Source organism: Leptonychotes weddellii, chromosome 6 (assembly GCF_054177405.1).
Source record: "Leptonychotes weddellii isolate Sample4059 chromosome 6, ASM5417740v2, whole genome shotgun sequence".
NCBI lineage: Eukaryota > Metazoa > Chordata > Mammalia > Carnivora > Phocidae > Leptonychotes > Leptonychotes weddellii.
The window spans coordinates 13,091,817-13,109,577 of record NC_138374.1 but is presented as its reverse complement, the minus strand read 5'-3'; the positions used below and the strand labels follow the sequence as shown (position 1 = coordinate 13,109,577).

At 37.7% G+C, this 17,761-nt stretch overlaps 1 protein-coding gene across 1 annotated transcript in view; it reads left to right on the top strand.

Annotated features, from left to right (window-relative positions):
- The first annotated feature begins 1,133 nt into the window (after positions 1-1,133).
- Positions 1,134-17,761, top strand: part of CCDC172 (coiled-coil domain containing 172) — an 81,229-nt gene continuing 64,601 nt past the window's right edge. Inside the window, exons 1-3 of the mRNA XM_081823064.1 lie at positions 1,134-1,204; positions 1,610-1,753; positions 2,136-2,221. Coding sequence (XP_081679190.1) covers positions 1,675-1,753; positions 2,136-2,221 — 165 coding nt within the window. The 5' untranslated portion in view covers positions 1,134-1,204; positions 1,610-1,674. The remainder of the gene's footprint in view (positions 1,205-1,609; positions 1,754-2,135; positions 2,222-17,761) is intronic.

The following is a 17,761-nucleotide window of genomic DNA, read 5'->3' as shown; positions in this document are numbered from 1 at the left end:
CCCAGCCTATACTTAATAAATAATATTAATCATAATTGTTATTATCCACAATATTGTCAAACTTGTAAAAGAAAACTGCAAGGTGAGAAGGATTAGCTGGAAGGCAGTAGCCAAAATGTTATTAATACTTGCTTCTGAATGGTATGTTTATGGGTAATTCTTTTCTACAGCATTACACTTTTCTGTATGTATTGTTTTGTAATACAGTTTAAATACAGTTTAAAAATTAAGTTTTATTTGTACATGGCTTGATGGAAACTGAGGTGGAAATTTGGAATAGGTTAAAACTTATACCCCAATATACTACAGCATTAATGAAATATTAACACTCATACAGATGATGTGACAGACAGAATTCACATTTACTTTCTTTCAATTCTAGTACAATCTAACTAAAAATTATTTTTTAGGGGTGCCTAAGTGGCTCAGTCGGTTAAGCGTCTGCCTTCGATCAGGTCATGATTCCAGGGTCCTGGGATCGAGCCCCACATCGGGATTCCTGCTCAGTGGGGAGCCTGCTTCTCACTCTCCCTCTGTCTGTCACTTTCTCTCTCTGTCAAATAAATAAATAAAATCTAAAAAATATATGTATATATATATATTTTGAAGTTTAGCCAGTGTCAATTCTACATTCAGAAAAAAAGTCAAATGTTTATTATAATCTTACAATTTTGGCCTGCTAAAACTAAAAATGCTTTATTTTTTAATTTAAAAATCCCATGCAAAAGTCCCAAAGGTGCCTTTCATGTTTAAGCTTTAATTAGCAACCACTTTGGTCTCTGACACACATTGTGCAGATATTGAAGTGTTAATATTACTGAAGCTTGATTACAAAAGGCAATGATTAATTTTAAAGCAGACTAAAAAGATATGCCCTGATTACAAAAGAATGATTAGGACGGAATGTCAGACGTTGCACATTTATAGCAGTCTCTGCCACAGTCAAAGGATAAGACGTTGCAGTTTATATTTAGAATCATGAGTACTTAGTTCTTTATAATGCTGGGTGTTTGCGCCTCGGAGAAAGATCACCACAAGTCCAAGTAAAGCCTTAAGACCTTTGGGGCCATGTGGCCAAAGCAAAGCGCCTGAACGCAGCCTGGGCCCAACGGGGCGCCGTAGTTCAGTCCCCACCCGGCGAGGCCAAGCAGACGCACCTGCCACAGCCCGCAGGAAGGTCTCCCGCCCGCGGTATTGTTAGCAAGTACGCGTTTTGCTGTGGGGCAGAGCATTATGAGGACCTTCTCCCTAAAGGTAGAGGAGGTGGAGAGGAAAAGGCCAGCCACACGCTGGGGTGCTGCCCAGGCCGGCGCCGACGCCACGGCTCGCGGCCTCCATTTTTATTTGCCACCAGCACAGAAGGGAACCCCGAGAGGGCCTGGGTCCTCGAATGAGGGGAGCTGCGTTCAGCCAGGGAACGAAGGCAGAGTTTCTGTCCCGGGCAGAGAGAGGGTGCGAGGGGGGATAAACGGTTGTCTGGTTGTCTGTGGCTAGTGAACCGGGGAAACCAAGGCCGGGAGCCGGGCTGGCGCCCCGCCTGGCGCGTCCTGGGCGGAGGCCCATCCGGGGAGAGCCCTGCGCGGTCCTCCGTCCTCCCTGTGCCTTCCAGGGGCCGCGGACTCCGCCAGCAGATCCTGAAGGGCGTCAACCGATCCGCGGGAGCCCGGGCCTGAGATGAGTTTAGAGTCCTTGTTTCAGCACATCATCTTCTCGGAGCATCAGGCCGAGGAGAGTCGCCGCGTGATCCGAGAAGGTCGGTGCTTCTGTCGCCGTCTGCGGCCTCGGTCTCCTGGGGGGGGGGGGGAGTGCTTAGAGCGAAGGCAGCAGCCAAGGCGTGGTCAGAGCAGGGAGGGGGCTCTGCTGTCCACGTGCACAGACATGGGGACTTCAGAAAGTTAGAGATGGGGTGCCTGGGTGGCTCAGTTGGTTAAGCGACTGCCTTCGGCTCAGGTCATGATCCCGGAGTCCCGGGATCGAGTCCCGCATCGGGCTCCCTGCTCGGCGGGGAGTCTGCTTCTCCCTCTAACCCTACCCCCTCTTGCGCGCTCTCTCTCTCTCTCAAATAAATAAAATAAAATCTTAAAAAAAAAAAAAAAGAAAGTTAGAGATGTTGAAGGATTTCATTTGTATTCCAGTAAGGTCGGAGATAAACAGATGTCGTGAAGATATGAAGAAAGCAACCGAGGAGCTGAACGAAGAGAAAACCAAGTTAGAATCCAAGGTAGCTTGACATGCAGAGCATGCTCATTCTCACTTGAAAAAAATCTATTTGAACTTGGCTTTTTGAAGATATTTTACTATTTAACCAGTTGTTCTTCAAGTAGGAGGCACACTCCTGGGCGGGTTAGTGCAGTGCCATATTGCTGGGTAATATTTCAAACTCCAAATCCAAGGACACTCATTCTAATAGGCACTTGTCCTAAAGAAACCAGTTTAAGTAATAATGAATGGATTGTCCATGTTGTGGGATGGTTAACTTTTTTTTTTTTTTTTAAGATTTTATTTATTTATTTGACAGAGAGAGACACAGCAAGAGAGGGAACACAAGCAGGGGGTGTGGGAGAGGGAGAAGCAGGCCTCCCGCCGAGCAGGGAGCCCGATGCGGGGCTTGACCCCAGAACCCTGGGATCATGACCTAAGCCAAAGGCAGACGCTTAACGACTGAGCCACCCAGGCGCCCCGAGGGATGGTTAACTTTTTAAAAGAGCCCGATGTCACTGGAAAAAATAATTGTTCAATAAGTAGTTGGTGCAGGCTATACGTTTTGAATAGTAAATAATTCAAGAAGTGTGCTGCGTGATGTAACAATTGGAATGTAACTTTCCAACGAGTCTCTGCCTTTTTTTTTTTTTTTTTTCAATTCTCTACCACATTTTGGACATTTCTTTCATCCCAAAGTAGAATTTTTTCACTAGGATCTTTCTTTTCTGCATCATTTGAAAAGTTATGTTATTTTAAGTAGAAGCAAGGAAATCCGATGGCTTCTTGAAGGAGGATTTTGAAGGGTGGGTAGAATTCTGGAAAGGCAGAAATAAGTAATAGGAGAAAAGTTATTTGGGGCAGAGAGAGGATATGAACAAAAGGGAAATATGCCCAAGGCATATTGGGAGAGAAATCTAGTCAGAGCAGAGAGCTGATTTCTGGGAATAGGAGGAAACCATTCCAGGCTTTTGATCAGGGAGTGGTGTGATAAAAGTGGTTTTAGGAAGATTTCTCTGAGCCCTGGGAGGAAGGGAGCTAAGAACATCATCCAAGTATGCCCTAATGAAGGCCTTGCCTAGGGGGGAAGGGGGGACGACAGTCATTCAAAAATATTTATTCAATACCTAGAGATAAACTAAGCAAGCTGTGTGCAATGGGAAATCTGTTTGAGGATGTCTGCTTAAAAAAATGTCTATTTTAACTTCCTAGTGTGAGGAATTTCTAGTTTTCTTTGTGAACAAAAGTAATCATAGATCCCTTCTCTACTTGGTGAGTTTCTGCTCTTCTTTCAAGTCTTACCCAAATGTCACCTGTGAAGCCCACCGTTGGACAGCTTGGAGAATTTTTTTTATTATAGTTCAGGGCACCATGTTACAATTAAACAAGAGTACTTACTTGCATTTGTGTTTGTATCCCTCACTGTTTTGGGGGCAACACATCTGGAATTTTTTTCTTAACCATCTTTTGTTTCCACAGCTTGTAGCCAGTGCCTAGCACCTAGTTTACTTTGGTGTTTGAATAAATTAAAGAGTACTAATAGTAAGATAATAGGGAGAGTGCTGTCTTATAAAATAGAATTTTGGACTGTTACTCAATGAGACCCTAGGTCCTGTTTTGCCTGTGAGTAGCAGATAAAGTAGCTGCTAACACTATAAACTGATGGGAAGGGCAGAGCATTAAGAACGTCATGATGTAGCTTTCTTTTTCTTTAAAAAGAATTGAGATACTTTAAGGATTGGTAACTGGAAGCTAATAGAAGTAATAGGCAAAACATACAATTAGGTAATGCTTAGCTGACACTTACTGAGCACTTACTGTATGCCGGGCACTATTCTAAATGCTTCACCCATATTAAGTCCTTTACCCCTGCCAGGAATCCTGTGATGAGGCACCATTATTAATCTCCTTTTATGGGTGAGGAAACATGACTTGCCCATGATATATAATTAAAAACAATTAGGCTACCATAATGAAAGTAACAATTGAGTAATGACAGCATATTTTATTAAAACAGATTTCTTGAGCTCATCTTAGATTTTTTTCTTCACGAAATCCACATATAATAATGTATCTGAAGCTTTTGCAGTTAGTTTAGGGCAGTTTTTAAAAGGTCACTTATGTAAGTTTTTATACAAAATGTATTTTTCCCGGATTGGTGAAGATATTGACCTGACAGATAACAAATGTTAAAAAAAAATTTGCTCTTTATATGTCTTCTTTGAAAGAAAATAGGTTTACTCTTTGTACTATTTTCTTTTTTAGCAGCCTGTTTTGTTGAAAATGGAAATGTAATTTGTTGCTAAATACACATACATAAAAAATGTTGACTCAAATATTTATACTTGAGAAAAGACAGAGCAAGTCCTTAACATTGTTTAGAAACATCTGCTGAAACTACTAATTAATATAGGCTCTTAAATGTGCATTGTTTTTTGATCAGCTTATATACATGGGTATCTTACTAATAAAATTAACATATGAGGTTCACAGTTCATACAATACTAATTTGTAATTGAAATAATTTGATTTATAATATAGTCAAAATGGTGTGTGTGTGTATGTGTATGGATAAAGATTTTAAAAGTGGGACCACAATTATAATGTAAATGACTAATGGGAACAACTGAAGAAGTAATCATAAATTGATTTCTTGTATCTTTTATTCTCAGAGTTAATTATATGTCTGCCAGTAACAATGAAAATATATTTACTTGAATATTTGACTTGGCATTTATTGACCAATTTATCAAGTGGAAGCAGCATCGGGAGAAACTAGAACATAATTTGAATAGGCCAGTGCTTGAGCTATTTGTACAGTGATACATTCAGACAATATTTGGGGCATTTACTTTGGAAGTTGCTTGTGTTCAAAAAATGTTATTTAGGAAGTACAGTACTCATTTTTTTTTCTGTTCTGTAAAACCCAGGTAGCATGTAATTAGAACTTGAATGATAGCATTTGCCTTTCAGGGCTCGATGAGTCCTTTAAAATATATGGTTGCAAAAGTCTCAGATTATATAGTATGAGTACTTTGTGCATTGGAGAGCTACAGTATGGCTGGTTAGGTTTGGTAATATGAAAACAGAAAGACAAGAACATGCCCTGGATTTGCATTAATGCTTACCAAAATACCCAAAGCTTCTGATAGTCAAGGAAAGGCTTTATAGTATTGATGACAGAGCAAATCCAAAATTAAGAACCCACAGAACATTTGTAGCTTCTTCTAAGCATCTAAAAGTTTTTTTTTTCTGTTTTAAAAATAGTATATAGTTAAAATTTGGGCATTTAATCTGTAAAAACATATTATATAAAACCTAACATAATACCATACTGTCTCAAAAGAAAGTAAATGGAAGAAAGCTATTTTGTTTAATTTTTCTTCTCCCAATTTTACCTTATTATGTAAACATTATAACAATAATAAAATAATATGGCATGAATTTTTTTAAAAAATTCATTATATTGAAATAAACAAGTAACTTAAGGTGGCTTCTTTTACTTCAAAATGTGCACATTCCTTTTTTTTTTTTTTTTTAGTTGATAAAAACCCTCCCAGTTAGGGACCCTCCTAGTTAGGAACCCTCCCAGACCAGCAGACAAAGTCATATCTGTTCATACTCTATTACCTAATTAGGGAAAGAACAAAATCACAAATTATTATCATATATAATATTGAAATGGAGTTTTGTTATGGAGATTTTTTCTTTTTGTAAAAGTTGCATCAAGAAAAATTTATATCCATCTTTAATTTTATTAATTAAAAGTTACTTAAAAACATAAATAAAAGGACATTATTTCTTTGCTCAAACATTGTTTAAATAGCAGTACATGTGAATTATTTAATCCCAATTTTAGAAAATAACATGGAAATTCTGTTTATCACAATTTTACACATTCCTATATATAAGTTCATTAATTGTGACCAGGACGCTTTCGGGGGTAGTTACACTTAGTTGTTTGCACTGTCTCTGACTTTTTTACATGAAAGTCTTTTAAGCAAAATCCCTCCTGTCCTAAACATGTACAGCTGATTTTTAAAAAATTGCAGTGTAGAATTTTGGTATATTGTCTCTTACATTCACTTTGATCATATGTACAATTCCATAGCCAATCATATTATTGAGTCTGGAGTCCATTCTACAGAGGACTTTTCATTTATTTATTTATTTAATTATTTATTTATTTTTAAGATTTTATTTATTTATTTGACAGAGAGAGACACAGCGAGAGAGGGAACACAAGCAGGGGGAGCGGGAGAGGGAAAAGCAGGCTTCCTGCTGATCAAGGAGCCCGATGCGGGGCTCGATCCCAGGACCCTGGGATCATGACCTGAGCCAAAGGCAGACGCCTAACAACAGAGCCACCCAGGCACCCCAGAGGACTTTTCTTTTATACTCAAAGTACTTGCTAGAGGTTTGGTGGATGTTTTTTTCACTCCCCAATGCTACTTCCAAAACATTTTTCTCCCTCCTTATGGTAGCTCATGCTATGTTCTACCATCATTTACCCGTTTCTCTTTTCTGTTATCCTACTAATTCACTGGGTACTCTCCCTTGCTCTTAGAATTGGTACCTGGTCCCAGGTCCCACTGTTCTCTTATTCATCTGGATCTTGAGTCCATTTCTGTCTTTCTCCATTATTACTTGCCTATGTATTCATTTCCCTCTTTATTCTTAGATTTCATCATTGGTCATTCCACTCTTCCTCCTGATTCCTCTCTCCTTTTTTTTCACTTCCCTGGCAAGACTCCAAGTGAACCAATTACCTGCTACTATGTCAGCACCCAGGCAGTTCCAGGGGAGATTGGATCCAGTATTCACTAACATGAGCCTCAGCTCCAACTGAGACTTCTACATTGCCTGGAAATACTACTACATTCCTTACTCTCTGTAATGACTATTTCAGCCTTCACTCTTCTACATTTTATCCTCTCTTCTGAACTACTTAACTCTCAGGAGGTAATTTTGCCTTTTGTTTCAGAGAAAATAGAAAACATCCACCAGGAAATTTTTATTTTCCCACCTGCCGATCTTCAAACCTGCCTGTGTGAAGACCCATCTCCCCTTTCTTCCTGTTTTCTTGAAAGATGTCCTTCCTCCTGAAAAAGGATAGTTCTAGGTATACTTCAAATCCCATCATCTCCTGTATCGTCATTATCATTATCATCATCATTGTTATGCATGTTAGTGGGAAGGGGCCTATAGAGAGAGGTTGAAGACAAAGACTAGAGAGAAAATATAATCAAGAGTTAAAAGTCCCTGAGGAGGTGGAAGGAGGATGGGTGGGATCCAGAGCCTAAAGTAAGAACTAGCCTTCGACAAGAGGAGAGATACCTCTTCTGTTGTAAAAACTGAAAGTAAGGGGCACCTGGGTGGCTGAGTCAGTTAAGCGTCTGCCTTTGGCTCAGGTCATGATCCCAGTGTCCTGGGATCCAGCCCTGCATTGGGCTCCCTGCTCAGCGGGTAGTCTGCTTGTCCCTCTCCTTCTGCCCCTCCCCCTACTTATGCTCTCTCCCTTGATCTCCCAAATAAATAAATAAAATCTTAAAAAAAAACCAAAACCCTAAAAGTAATAGTATTGACCAAATCATTACTATATATCAGGCCTTATGCTAAGCGTTTTACAAACCTTAGCTCAATTAACTCTCACAAGAACCCTGTGAGATTGGTAGAATTATTCCATTATTCATTTGAGAAAATTGAGACTCAGAGAAATTAAGTACCTTGCACGAGGTCACGTTAAGTGGCAAGTAATAGATGGAAGATTTGAACGTATATGGGGTTAACTAGAGAGTCTAACTCTTTTTTTTTTTTTAAGATTTTATTTATTTGAGAGAGGGAGAGAGAACACGAGCAGGGGGAGGGACAGAGGGAGAAGCAGACTCCCTACTGAGCAGAGAGCCTGATGCCAGGCTGGATCCCAGGACCCTGAGATCATGACCTGAGCTGATGGCAGACACTTAACCGACTCAGCCACCCAGGTACCCCCGAGAGCCCTCACTCTTAACTGCTGTAGTAGAGTGTAAAGAACAGAATAAGGAAAGGATGAAGATATAGGAAAGTTTGGAAACAGCGACAAGAAACGAAAGGCATGGTTCACTAAAAGCCACCTAGCTTTGTTAGTTCAACAATTTTGATTAGTATATGTCTTATGTGTTTAATGAAATTATTAATAAAAATGTTTTATTTCTTTGTTCCTCTGCTTTTACAGTTGGGTGGCCTTATGCGAGCAAGGTAACACCGTGAGTTTGCAGAAGCTTCCCTGTAATCATAGGGGCTACTCATTGGTACAGATCTATTTTAGTCAGGTAGCAGGTTAGCCAGCTGAGGGTTGAGACCAGTCAGAAGTACCACCCTTTCCTTAGAAGGTTCTATCAGTTTAGGGTGCTTTTGGTTGCAAATAATAGAAATTCAGTTCAAAATGACTTAAACATATTGAGAAACAATTGACTTATATATTTGAAAACCCAACCTTTGATTCAACAGTTATATCAGTTGGAATTGCATCAGGTTGCTTATAACAAAAATGTAACCATAGTGGCTTTACCAAATAAGGGGTTATTTTTTTCTATGTAACAGAAAGTATGGAGGTAGGAAATCCACAGCCATTTATTAAAATTGCTCAAGGAAATCGTGAAAGACCCCAGTACATTCTTTCTATTCCACTATCCTTAGCTTGTGGCTTTCATCCTTACAGTCACAGTACTGCTCCATCCGCAGGCATCATATTTGAATTCCAGCTGGAAGAAGAGGAGAGCATAAAAATCAAAAGACTTCTCATGTGGCTTTATCATTGTTTTGATGGAAGGGAAGTCCTCTCTAAGGACTTAGTGCTGCATCTTAAGGATTAGAATTTTTCACATGGTCAACCTTGGAAAATGGATCCTGGGAATGTAAATACTTTTTAGCTGGATGCATTACTGCTCTGAATAAAATTGGGATTTTATTAATAAAGAAGAATGGCCGAATGCTGGTTGTCCTTTTGTTCCCCTAAAAGTAAGTAACAACTCCCCTAAAAGTAAGTAACAACAACTGCTTTCTCCTTCTAAATCAGGGAGAGAGAGAGAAGGAAGTTTGTAGACGCTTTCTCTGAAAAGCAAGGAAATTATCCTCATCGGATACCTTCTTCCATCTCATTTCCACAAATTGTAACATGTGACTATCCCTGAACCAGTAACTGTGGTCAAAGGTAGTAAATTCTTCCAAATTCAGTGAGCTGTCTAGGGATGGTACAAGTTTCCAAAAACTAATAGTTAACCAAAGAAAGGAGGAATACATGTTTGAGAGGCAACCACAGTGTCTACAACAAATATTTTAGTGGTTAAAGCCAGAATGACCATGTAGAGAGTCCCTGTCATTGGTTGAAGTATGTAAGGTTAATTATGTTTATCATTTAATCTTAGTATGATTTATCATATATGAAAGAATATAATGCAAGGTTTTCCCTTGTAAGTTACCCCTCAGTCAAGCAAGAGTTGTTTTATGTTAGAGTCCTTAAGAAGCCTTTATGTTATTACATGCACTTAAAATTCCTTTATTTTGAACAAGAGCTCGATGATAGTTTGAGATGCTTGAAGGAATCACCAGATTGAATTGATTTTTAAAAAGTAGACAAAGACATTTAACAGATTGCTAAATCTGGGAGTATGACCTCAGAATTCTAAGTGCTAAATGTCATTGTGAAAAAGCCACTTAATAATAACCCCCCCAAAAAATCCACAAATCTCTAAAACATAGTATTGTGATAAAAAAGTAACCTATAGAAGGTACATAAGTATATACCATTTAAAAACACACAAAACATCTATGAGGGATTATAAATATATAGTGAACTATAATGACATGCATGGAATGATAAGTAGCAACATCAAGTAGTGATTATCTCTGATGGGGGGTGGAAGATAAATGTAATCAGGGAAGGGTATACAGGTCACTTTAGCTGTACACATAATGTTTAATTTCTTAAGCTGGGGGTGGGGACATAGCTGTTATGTGACTTTTAAAAATAAAGATACATTTTGAAAGTTACAAAGCAGTGTTTTTTAGTCTATTCAGAAAGTTACGTAGCCATCACTAATTACAGAACATCTTCATCACCCCAAGAAGAAACCCTATGCCCATAGCAGTTCCCCTCCACCCCCCTCAAACTCCACCAGCCCAAAGTCACCACTAATCTACATCTGTCTCCAGACATTGCATTTAAGTGGAATTTTATGATAGATGGCCTTTTCTGACTGGCTTCTTTCACTGAGCATGTTTTCAAGGTTCATCCATATGGTAGCATGTATTCCTTTCTATGGCTGAATAATATTCCGTTGTACGGATATACCTAATTTGTTTATCCATTCAACAGTTAATAGACATTGGGTTGTTTCCACATTTTAGCTATTATGAATAATGTCACTCTGAATATTTGTCTACAAGTTTTTGTATGAACATACATTTTCAATTCTCATGGGTAGTCCATCCAGGAGTGGAATTTCTGGGGCATATGGTATGGATAGGTTTAACTTTTTGAGGAAATTCCAGACTGTTTGCAGAGTAGCTGCACCATCTTACTTGTCACCAGCAGTACCCAGGGCTCCAATTTCTCTATAGCCTCACCAACACTAGTTATTTGGGGTTTTTTTATTTGTTTTGTTTTTGTGTTATAGCCATCTTAGTGGATGTGAGACAGTATTTGGTTTATACTTTGGTTTTGGTTTATATTTCAAGTTCCTTAGTGACATTAATGCTGAACATCTTTTCAGGTGCTTATTGGCCATTTGGCACCATCTATTCTTAAGATGAGCTGCTGGATTAATGGTCGTGTCCATGGTTCCACTTCTTTTATTGGAGGGCACTGGTCTCTGAGAAGTAGTGATCTCTCTTCATATTGATAGAACTGAAATGATTACATTTCTAAATGAAGTGAAAAATATTACATATAGCATCTATTGAACTCCTTTTTCTCAACTTTGTTTTCATGATCTTAAGAAAATCCAAAGAATATTTCATGGTAATAGCAGTTTAGAGCAAACCCTGTAACAGTATGCCAGATAGCCTTTCTATTTGCAAGTCCTTATAAATCACAAAAGTTGCACACTACCTGGCTTGGGTCCACAAAGTGGAAAATCTACTGCACTGTTTCTAATTGTATAAAATCTACACCAGTGTGCCTATTTCTTCTCTTCTCTTTTTTTTTCTCTTTTCTCTTTCCTTCTTTCCTACTCTCTTCTCTTCTCTTCTCTTTTTTCTCTTTTCTCTTTCCTTTTCTTTCCTACTCTAAGTAAATTGTTTAGCCTGAAATGTTAGAAATGTTCTCAACAGAAAAAAAAAAAAAAAAAGCTTCCTTTCCAGGAACCGAGAGAAGGGTTCTCTAATTAAAGAACAGTAAGTTTGGGGCGCCTGGGTGGCTCAGTCATTGAGTGTCTGCCTTCGGCTCAGGTCATGGTCCCAGGGTCCTGGGATCGGGCCCCGCATCGGGCTCCCTGCTTGGCGGGAGGCCTGCTTCTCCCTCTGCCACTCCCCCTGCTTGTGTTCCCTCTCTCGCTGTGTCTCTCTCTGTCAAATAAATAAATAAAATCTTTAAAAAAAAAAAAAAAGAACAGTAAGTTTGTGGCTCAGTGTGCAGAAAGCATGAGATTACATTTAGTTTGCTAACCTCCTAAGACTATACAGCACAAAAGATTGCCCTTTCAGAAGTTTGCCTTTTTGCCTTTTGTGATTTCTTAGAAAGTCAATTAACTGTGTTCCTCATTTCTAAATATCTCCAATCACACATTGAATAATTATTCATTCAACAAACATTCATTAAGCAACTTCTACATTGCACTGTGAATAAGTGGAAATAAATTACATAATGACTTTCTACCTTAATTTGAGAATTAGCATCAAACAGCTTCAAGTGTATAAACTTAACTGTAAACTCAAAATTCTTGATGTTCTCCTTTCTAAAAAAAGTTTGTAATAACTTTTGATGTTTTCTCTGTGGTTCTATAAAGAAAAACTTTTCATATTTGTCACAAGTAATTAAAGCATAAAAATAGATGAGGGCACCAGATATCCTTAGAGTACAGCACTGGGCATTTTCATGGGGGTGGTCTATTTTTCTAAGGGTGTTTGCCTTTGCAGTGGGTTCTGTTGTTCTTGAGTATGCCAACTCTTCTTTGACTTTGGGGCTTTTGCACTTGCTGTCTCCTCTGCCTGAAATGCTTCTTCCCTCAGCTAGGGATGTTTTGTGCACACTCATTTCTTTTAGGTCTCTTTCAGCAGGGTGGCCAACCATTCCACTGGAATGTGAGCCTTTACGTCAAGACATGCAAATCTTGGTGGTTGGTTACCTGAGGTTGCAGTTGCCACTTGAGAGCTATGGTTTTTAAAGAGTGATCTGCAACCATAGGCATCCCCAGGACTTTCAGGAGGTCTGTGAACTATTTTCTTAATGATGCAAAGGCATTATTCGCTATTTTCATTGTGCTTGCATGCACATTGATGTAAGTAAAGGCAATGAAGAGTAAAACTTTTGGTGCCTTCGCACAAATCAAGGCAGTAGCATCCAACTGTACTAGTAGTCACTGCATTCTTCACTGCCATAAATTCACAGTAAAAAACAAAACCCACCAGTTTCACTATATGCCTTGGTTGTTTTGAAGTTGACCATTGTGTATATGAGTTTTTAATACTGCATGTGATGAAATGGGAAGTTCACATAAAGTACTTCTGTGTTCCAGAATACAATGATTGTCTCAAGGGAAAGTACTTATGTGATTGAGTTACAAAATGAACTGACTTTTTTTTTTCTAGAACACCATTTTTACTTGAACAATTGACAGACTGTAGTTATTTAAACTTGAGTACTTGGCAAAATTTTCTCAAAAATGAAGTGACCCTGACATTTAAAGGCAAACAACTGATAGTAGTAGTAATATTTTGACAATGATAATATTCAACCTTTCAAACAAAAGTTAGAATTTTGAAAGACTCATATCTGTCACTATAAACTTGACAGTATTTTTCCCAATATTTAAAGATTTTTCTGATGAATTTGTTGATGACATTAATGAATGTTATTTTTTAGTATCATATTGTGAAATGTATTAACGTTTGGAGGATCTGAATAGTTCAGTGAAGCGATAGTTCCCGAATGACCAGCACATAATGTTATGAAACCATGCATGGATAAAAGATCCTCTGAAAGCACCATAGACCAATAGGTTTTATAGTAACAGAAGGTGAAAAGTTCACTGAAATAGTTTCAGATTCCACATTGCAACTAACCTTTAAGGAACTATCATTGGTTTAGTTTGGGTGCAGTATCAAGCATACCCACAGTCATTTGAAAAGGGTATTAAAATATATTGTGTGAGGCCAGATTTTCTGCATATACTTCAAACAAAAAACGTATGGAAAAAGATTGAGTAAAGAAGCAGATGTGAGAATCCAGTTGTCTTCTATTAAGCCAGACATTAAAAATATTTGCAAAAAAATGTAAATGCAACTCTTCTTATTATTTTTTGTGTGGGGGGGGGAGTACTATTTTTTCATAAATATATATTTTTAAACATGCAATAAATTTACTGTTATTCTTAATGAATTAAATGTTTCTTAAAATTTCTGTTTTAATATATTTGATACAGAAAATATTGATAGGTCTAGCTTACAAAAACAATCAAACAAAAATGTCTTCAATAATTTTTTAAGACTGTGAAATCCTAAAGATGGAAAAGTCATGAGACCAAAAAGTTTAGTAATGGCTACTGGAGAGGATCCTCCCTGACCTCCAGTATATAAAAAAGTATCACCCCATCCCATTTCTCTCTATTCACGATCCTTTATTTTGTAACACCACTGCCTCTTGACATATTTTATATCAATCTGTTTATTACTTGTCTCCCCCCAATGGAATGTAAGCTCCACAAGAAATACAAATTTATCTAGTTTGTTCACTACTGTTATTCCCAGAATCTAGAACAGTGCTTGAATTGTAGTGGGTGTTAAATAAATATTATTGAGTGAATAAATTAAAACATTTCTCATAGGATTCTGTTTTCTGTTCTCTTCTGTGAATTCTGCTTTTTTCATCTGATGGCTTTCTTATGTAATGGTGTATTTTCTTATGAGCTTTAAATTTTTCTATTGTGACCTTACCTTTAGCGGGGCTTATGTTTCCATGGGGTACCACATATTCCCTTAATAAAAAAGACGTCCCTATGGAGCAGTTTCACCCCTGCTGCCAGGGCCTTAATTTCACTTGTTCAGAACCAGTTTTTATGTTAATTTCTGAGCTTAGGATTTCTGCAGTACATGAGTGAGAGAGATAGAAATCTCATATCCATGAACCGTTCAAGCTTGGGGTTGGAGCTTCTTGGGGATGACTCCTTCCGCTCATGGCTCAATGGTGGCAGCTCATTTATATGCTGCTTCTCTAAACCAATGAATGGAGTTTTGTTATTCCTCTTGCACAGCTGGCACTTCTCAATTCCTGACTTTATCCAGTGAGCCCAGTTCCAGCACCCTCTGGTCTTGACTTTTGGTCTGATGTGGGCATTTAAAACCCTAGCCCCTAACACCTGTACCCAATCTCAAGGATATCCCTTGGGCTTGAAATCTAGCACACCATTTTTACCCTGAGTCACCTCTCTGTTTTTGGCATGACAATTTCCCATTCTTACTTTCAGGTTGGCTATGTAAATGATATCTTATTTTAAAGGTAGTTCTATTTTATATAGCATTTCTCTGTATTTGAGTAGAAAGTGGGTCCTTCCCACATTTGTTTAGACTGCCATATTAAACAGAATTCTTAACTTTTAATTCTTTAACTTTAAAATTTTTTAATGCTTCAACTTCCTCATTCTTGGGTTCTTATTTCTTTTTTATCTTTTGGTCAATCTGTATAATTGTTCAAGTAAATTTTCAGGGAAAATATGTGCATGATGGATTTTCTAAGCCATTAAGATCTTAAATTTCTTTCTATTGTTTTCACACTTGAATGAAAATTTGTCTGTATACAGAATTCTTGGCTCATACCTGTTTTTAGAAAATTATGTCGATCTAACACTACTGATTTTTTAAAAGTTTTTATTTAAATTCCAGTTAGTTAAAATATAGTGTAATATTAGTTTCAGGTGTACAGTTTAGTGATTCAGTACTTACATACAGCACCCAGTGATTGTCACAGTAAGTGGCACTACTGATTTTTGAAATTTATTAATGCAGAAGAGAAATATTGAAATCAGCCTGGTTTTTATTTTTTTATTTTTCTTTTTAAAGATTTTATTTATTTATTTGAGATAGAGCGCGCACATGTGCGCACAAGCGGGGGTGGGGGAGAGGTGGGAGAGGCAGGTGGAGAGGGAGAAGCAGACTCCCCAACTGAACAGGGAGCCCAATGTGGGGCTTGATCCCAGGACCCTGGGATCATGACCGGAGCCAAAGGCAGACACTTAACTGACTGAGCCACCCAGGTGCCCCTCAGCCTGCTTTTTAAAAATCCTTTTTAGGTAGCCTGTTTTCATTTTTCTTCCCTGGTTGGTTGTGCAGATTTCTTCATTCTTATAATTCCAAATCTGTTCACAGATGTACCTATTAGTTTTGTTTAGACCATGGGTGAGCCTCCCATTTTAACCTCAACTATTACTTGTGATTTCTTTTCTGAGTACCCCTATTCCTTATAAGATAAGATCTTTGTTCTTTGTTCTCTGAACCCGTGATCTTCTCAGCAGCCTTGGAGAACTCTTTATACTTTACATTACTGATTCCATCTTTTGCAGTGTTGGTTCTGTTATTTAATACTCTAAATTTAAAAGCTGTGTTGGGCTCTTACTTTTCTTTTTTATATTTCTTTCATTTCCTGTCTTCCTTTTTATCTCAGCTTTTTTTTTTTTTTATCTTACTCTCTTATGTCCTGACTTGCTCTTGTTTTTTGGGGGACATACCTTTGCACTCTCTTGAGGACATCACATAATTGATAAACAAAATTTATCTCTTTGTACCCTGTAGCTGTAATATATTACAGAGATTTATAGTACTCTCTCTGTAAGCTTTTGGGTAATTATTTTTTTATCTTCCATTACAGTATTTTTTTTTTTGGGTGGGGTTTATGCTGTTGTTATGTGAGAACTGTCCAAACTTACAGCTTGCCAACAGATACAGTATATACATTGTTCTTTGTCTCATTCTTGTTTGCTCGACTTCTTAAAGAATGAACTGTCTTCCTAAAGCTAAAGCTGCTGGTTGACAAGTTGTTGTGAATATCCCCCATCCGGTTTCTTGTAGTATACCTGACTGAGGTATGATCTTTTCATGCTCATGTGCCAAGTTTTCTTATTATGAGGAGGAAAATTATATTTTAAAGAATCGGTGACATTTTATAGTTCTTCCATTAAAAGGAGTACATGAAAAATCACTACCTGCAGCATTCCTTTGTTTCATATCCTGACAGAATAGGAAGATGTAGTGATAGCTAAGATAAAGTACTGCCTCCTGAATTGTCAAATAGCATAGAAGTCACCTTATTTCAAAGTATCTCCCGAGTGAGTCAGATTAAGAAGTATCATTACAAATGTTCTTGGCCTATCAGTATTTGTGCATTACTGCTCTTTCCCTAATCAGATTAGTATCTAGCTGCATCAGCAGTTCTTTGGAAATGGGAGTTTTATTTGAGGAAAAGGGGAAGAGTAATTTTGGAGTATGGGGTTATTTTGAGAAGGTTAGATTTAGGTTGGCTATGGAACCCGTAACACCAGATGGATTCAAAAAAGGTGAATGGAAGAGGTCAAAAGCAAACTGGCTACAGCTGTGCCTGTGATCTTGATGTTGCTGAGAACAATTCGTAGAGCCTTTGGTACTTACGTGGTCTTATGAATTGTTATTGCCTGAATTAATATCTCAAGATAAGTTGAAGGTTGCCTACCTCAGCTTCTTTGATTCAGGCTAGTTTCGTGGCTTTAAATATAGTCCAGTTTTTCCTGGTTAAAATTCTAATTAATTCCTCCCAAGAGAAGACAGAAAAGAGGAAAGAATGAGAGATCTGTGACTGCCACCTTAGGAAAACGGATGAGATTTTTCCTCTAAAATGGTCGTCTTCTCTTCATTATGAGCTCCTTTTCCTCTCCATCTTTATTAGGAGCACTTACTTATGTTGCTACTGGAAGAGTAGGTTATATTCTCAGGAAATATAAGGGACTCCTATCATTATTTTTGATGAACATGCAGCAGACATTTTTTTTTCTGAATTGAACTAGCTTTAATTGTTTTAATTCTTCCTAAAAGTAGTATGTGTTTATTGCAAATTATACCAAAAATAGGAATAGGTCAAATACAGAGTGAAAACTATCCATAGTTCCACTGTATAGTTAATATTTTCATAGGTCTTCTTTAAGAATTATTTAAGTGAACGTATTTTTTTCTGAAATCATTTGCTTTTTTTCCATTTACTGTATCCCACATATATCAGTAAATATATATCTAAATAAGCAGTTTTTAATGATTGCATAGTATTCCACTCAATGGCTGTATCATATTTTAGTTAACTACTTTCCTACTGATAAATATTTACTACTACTATTAATAAATTACT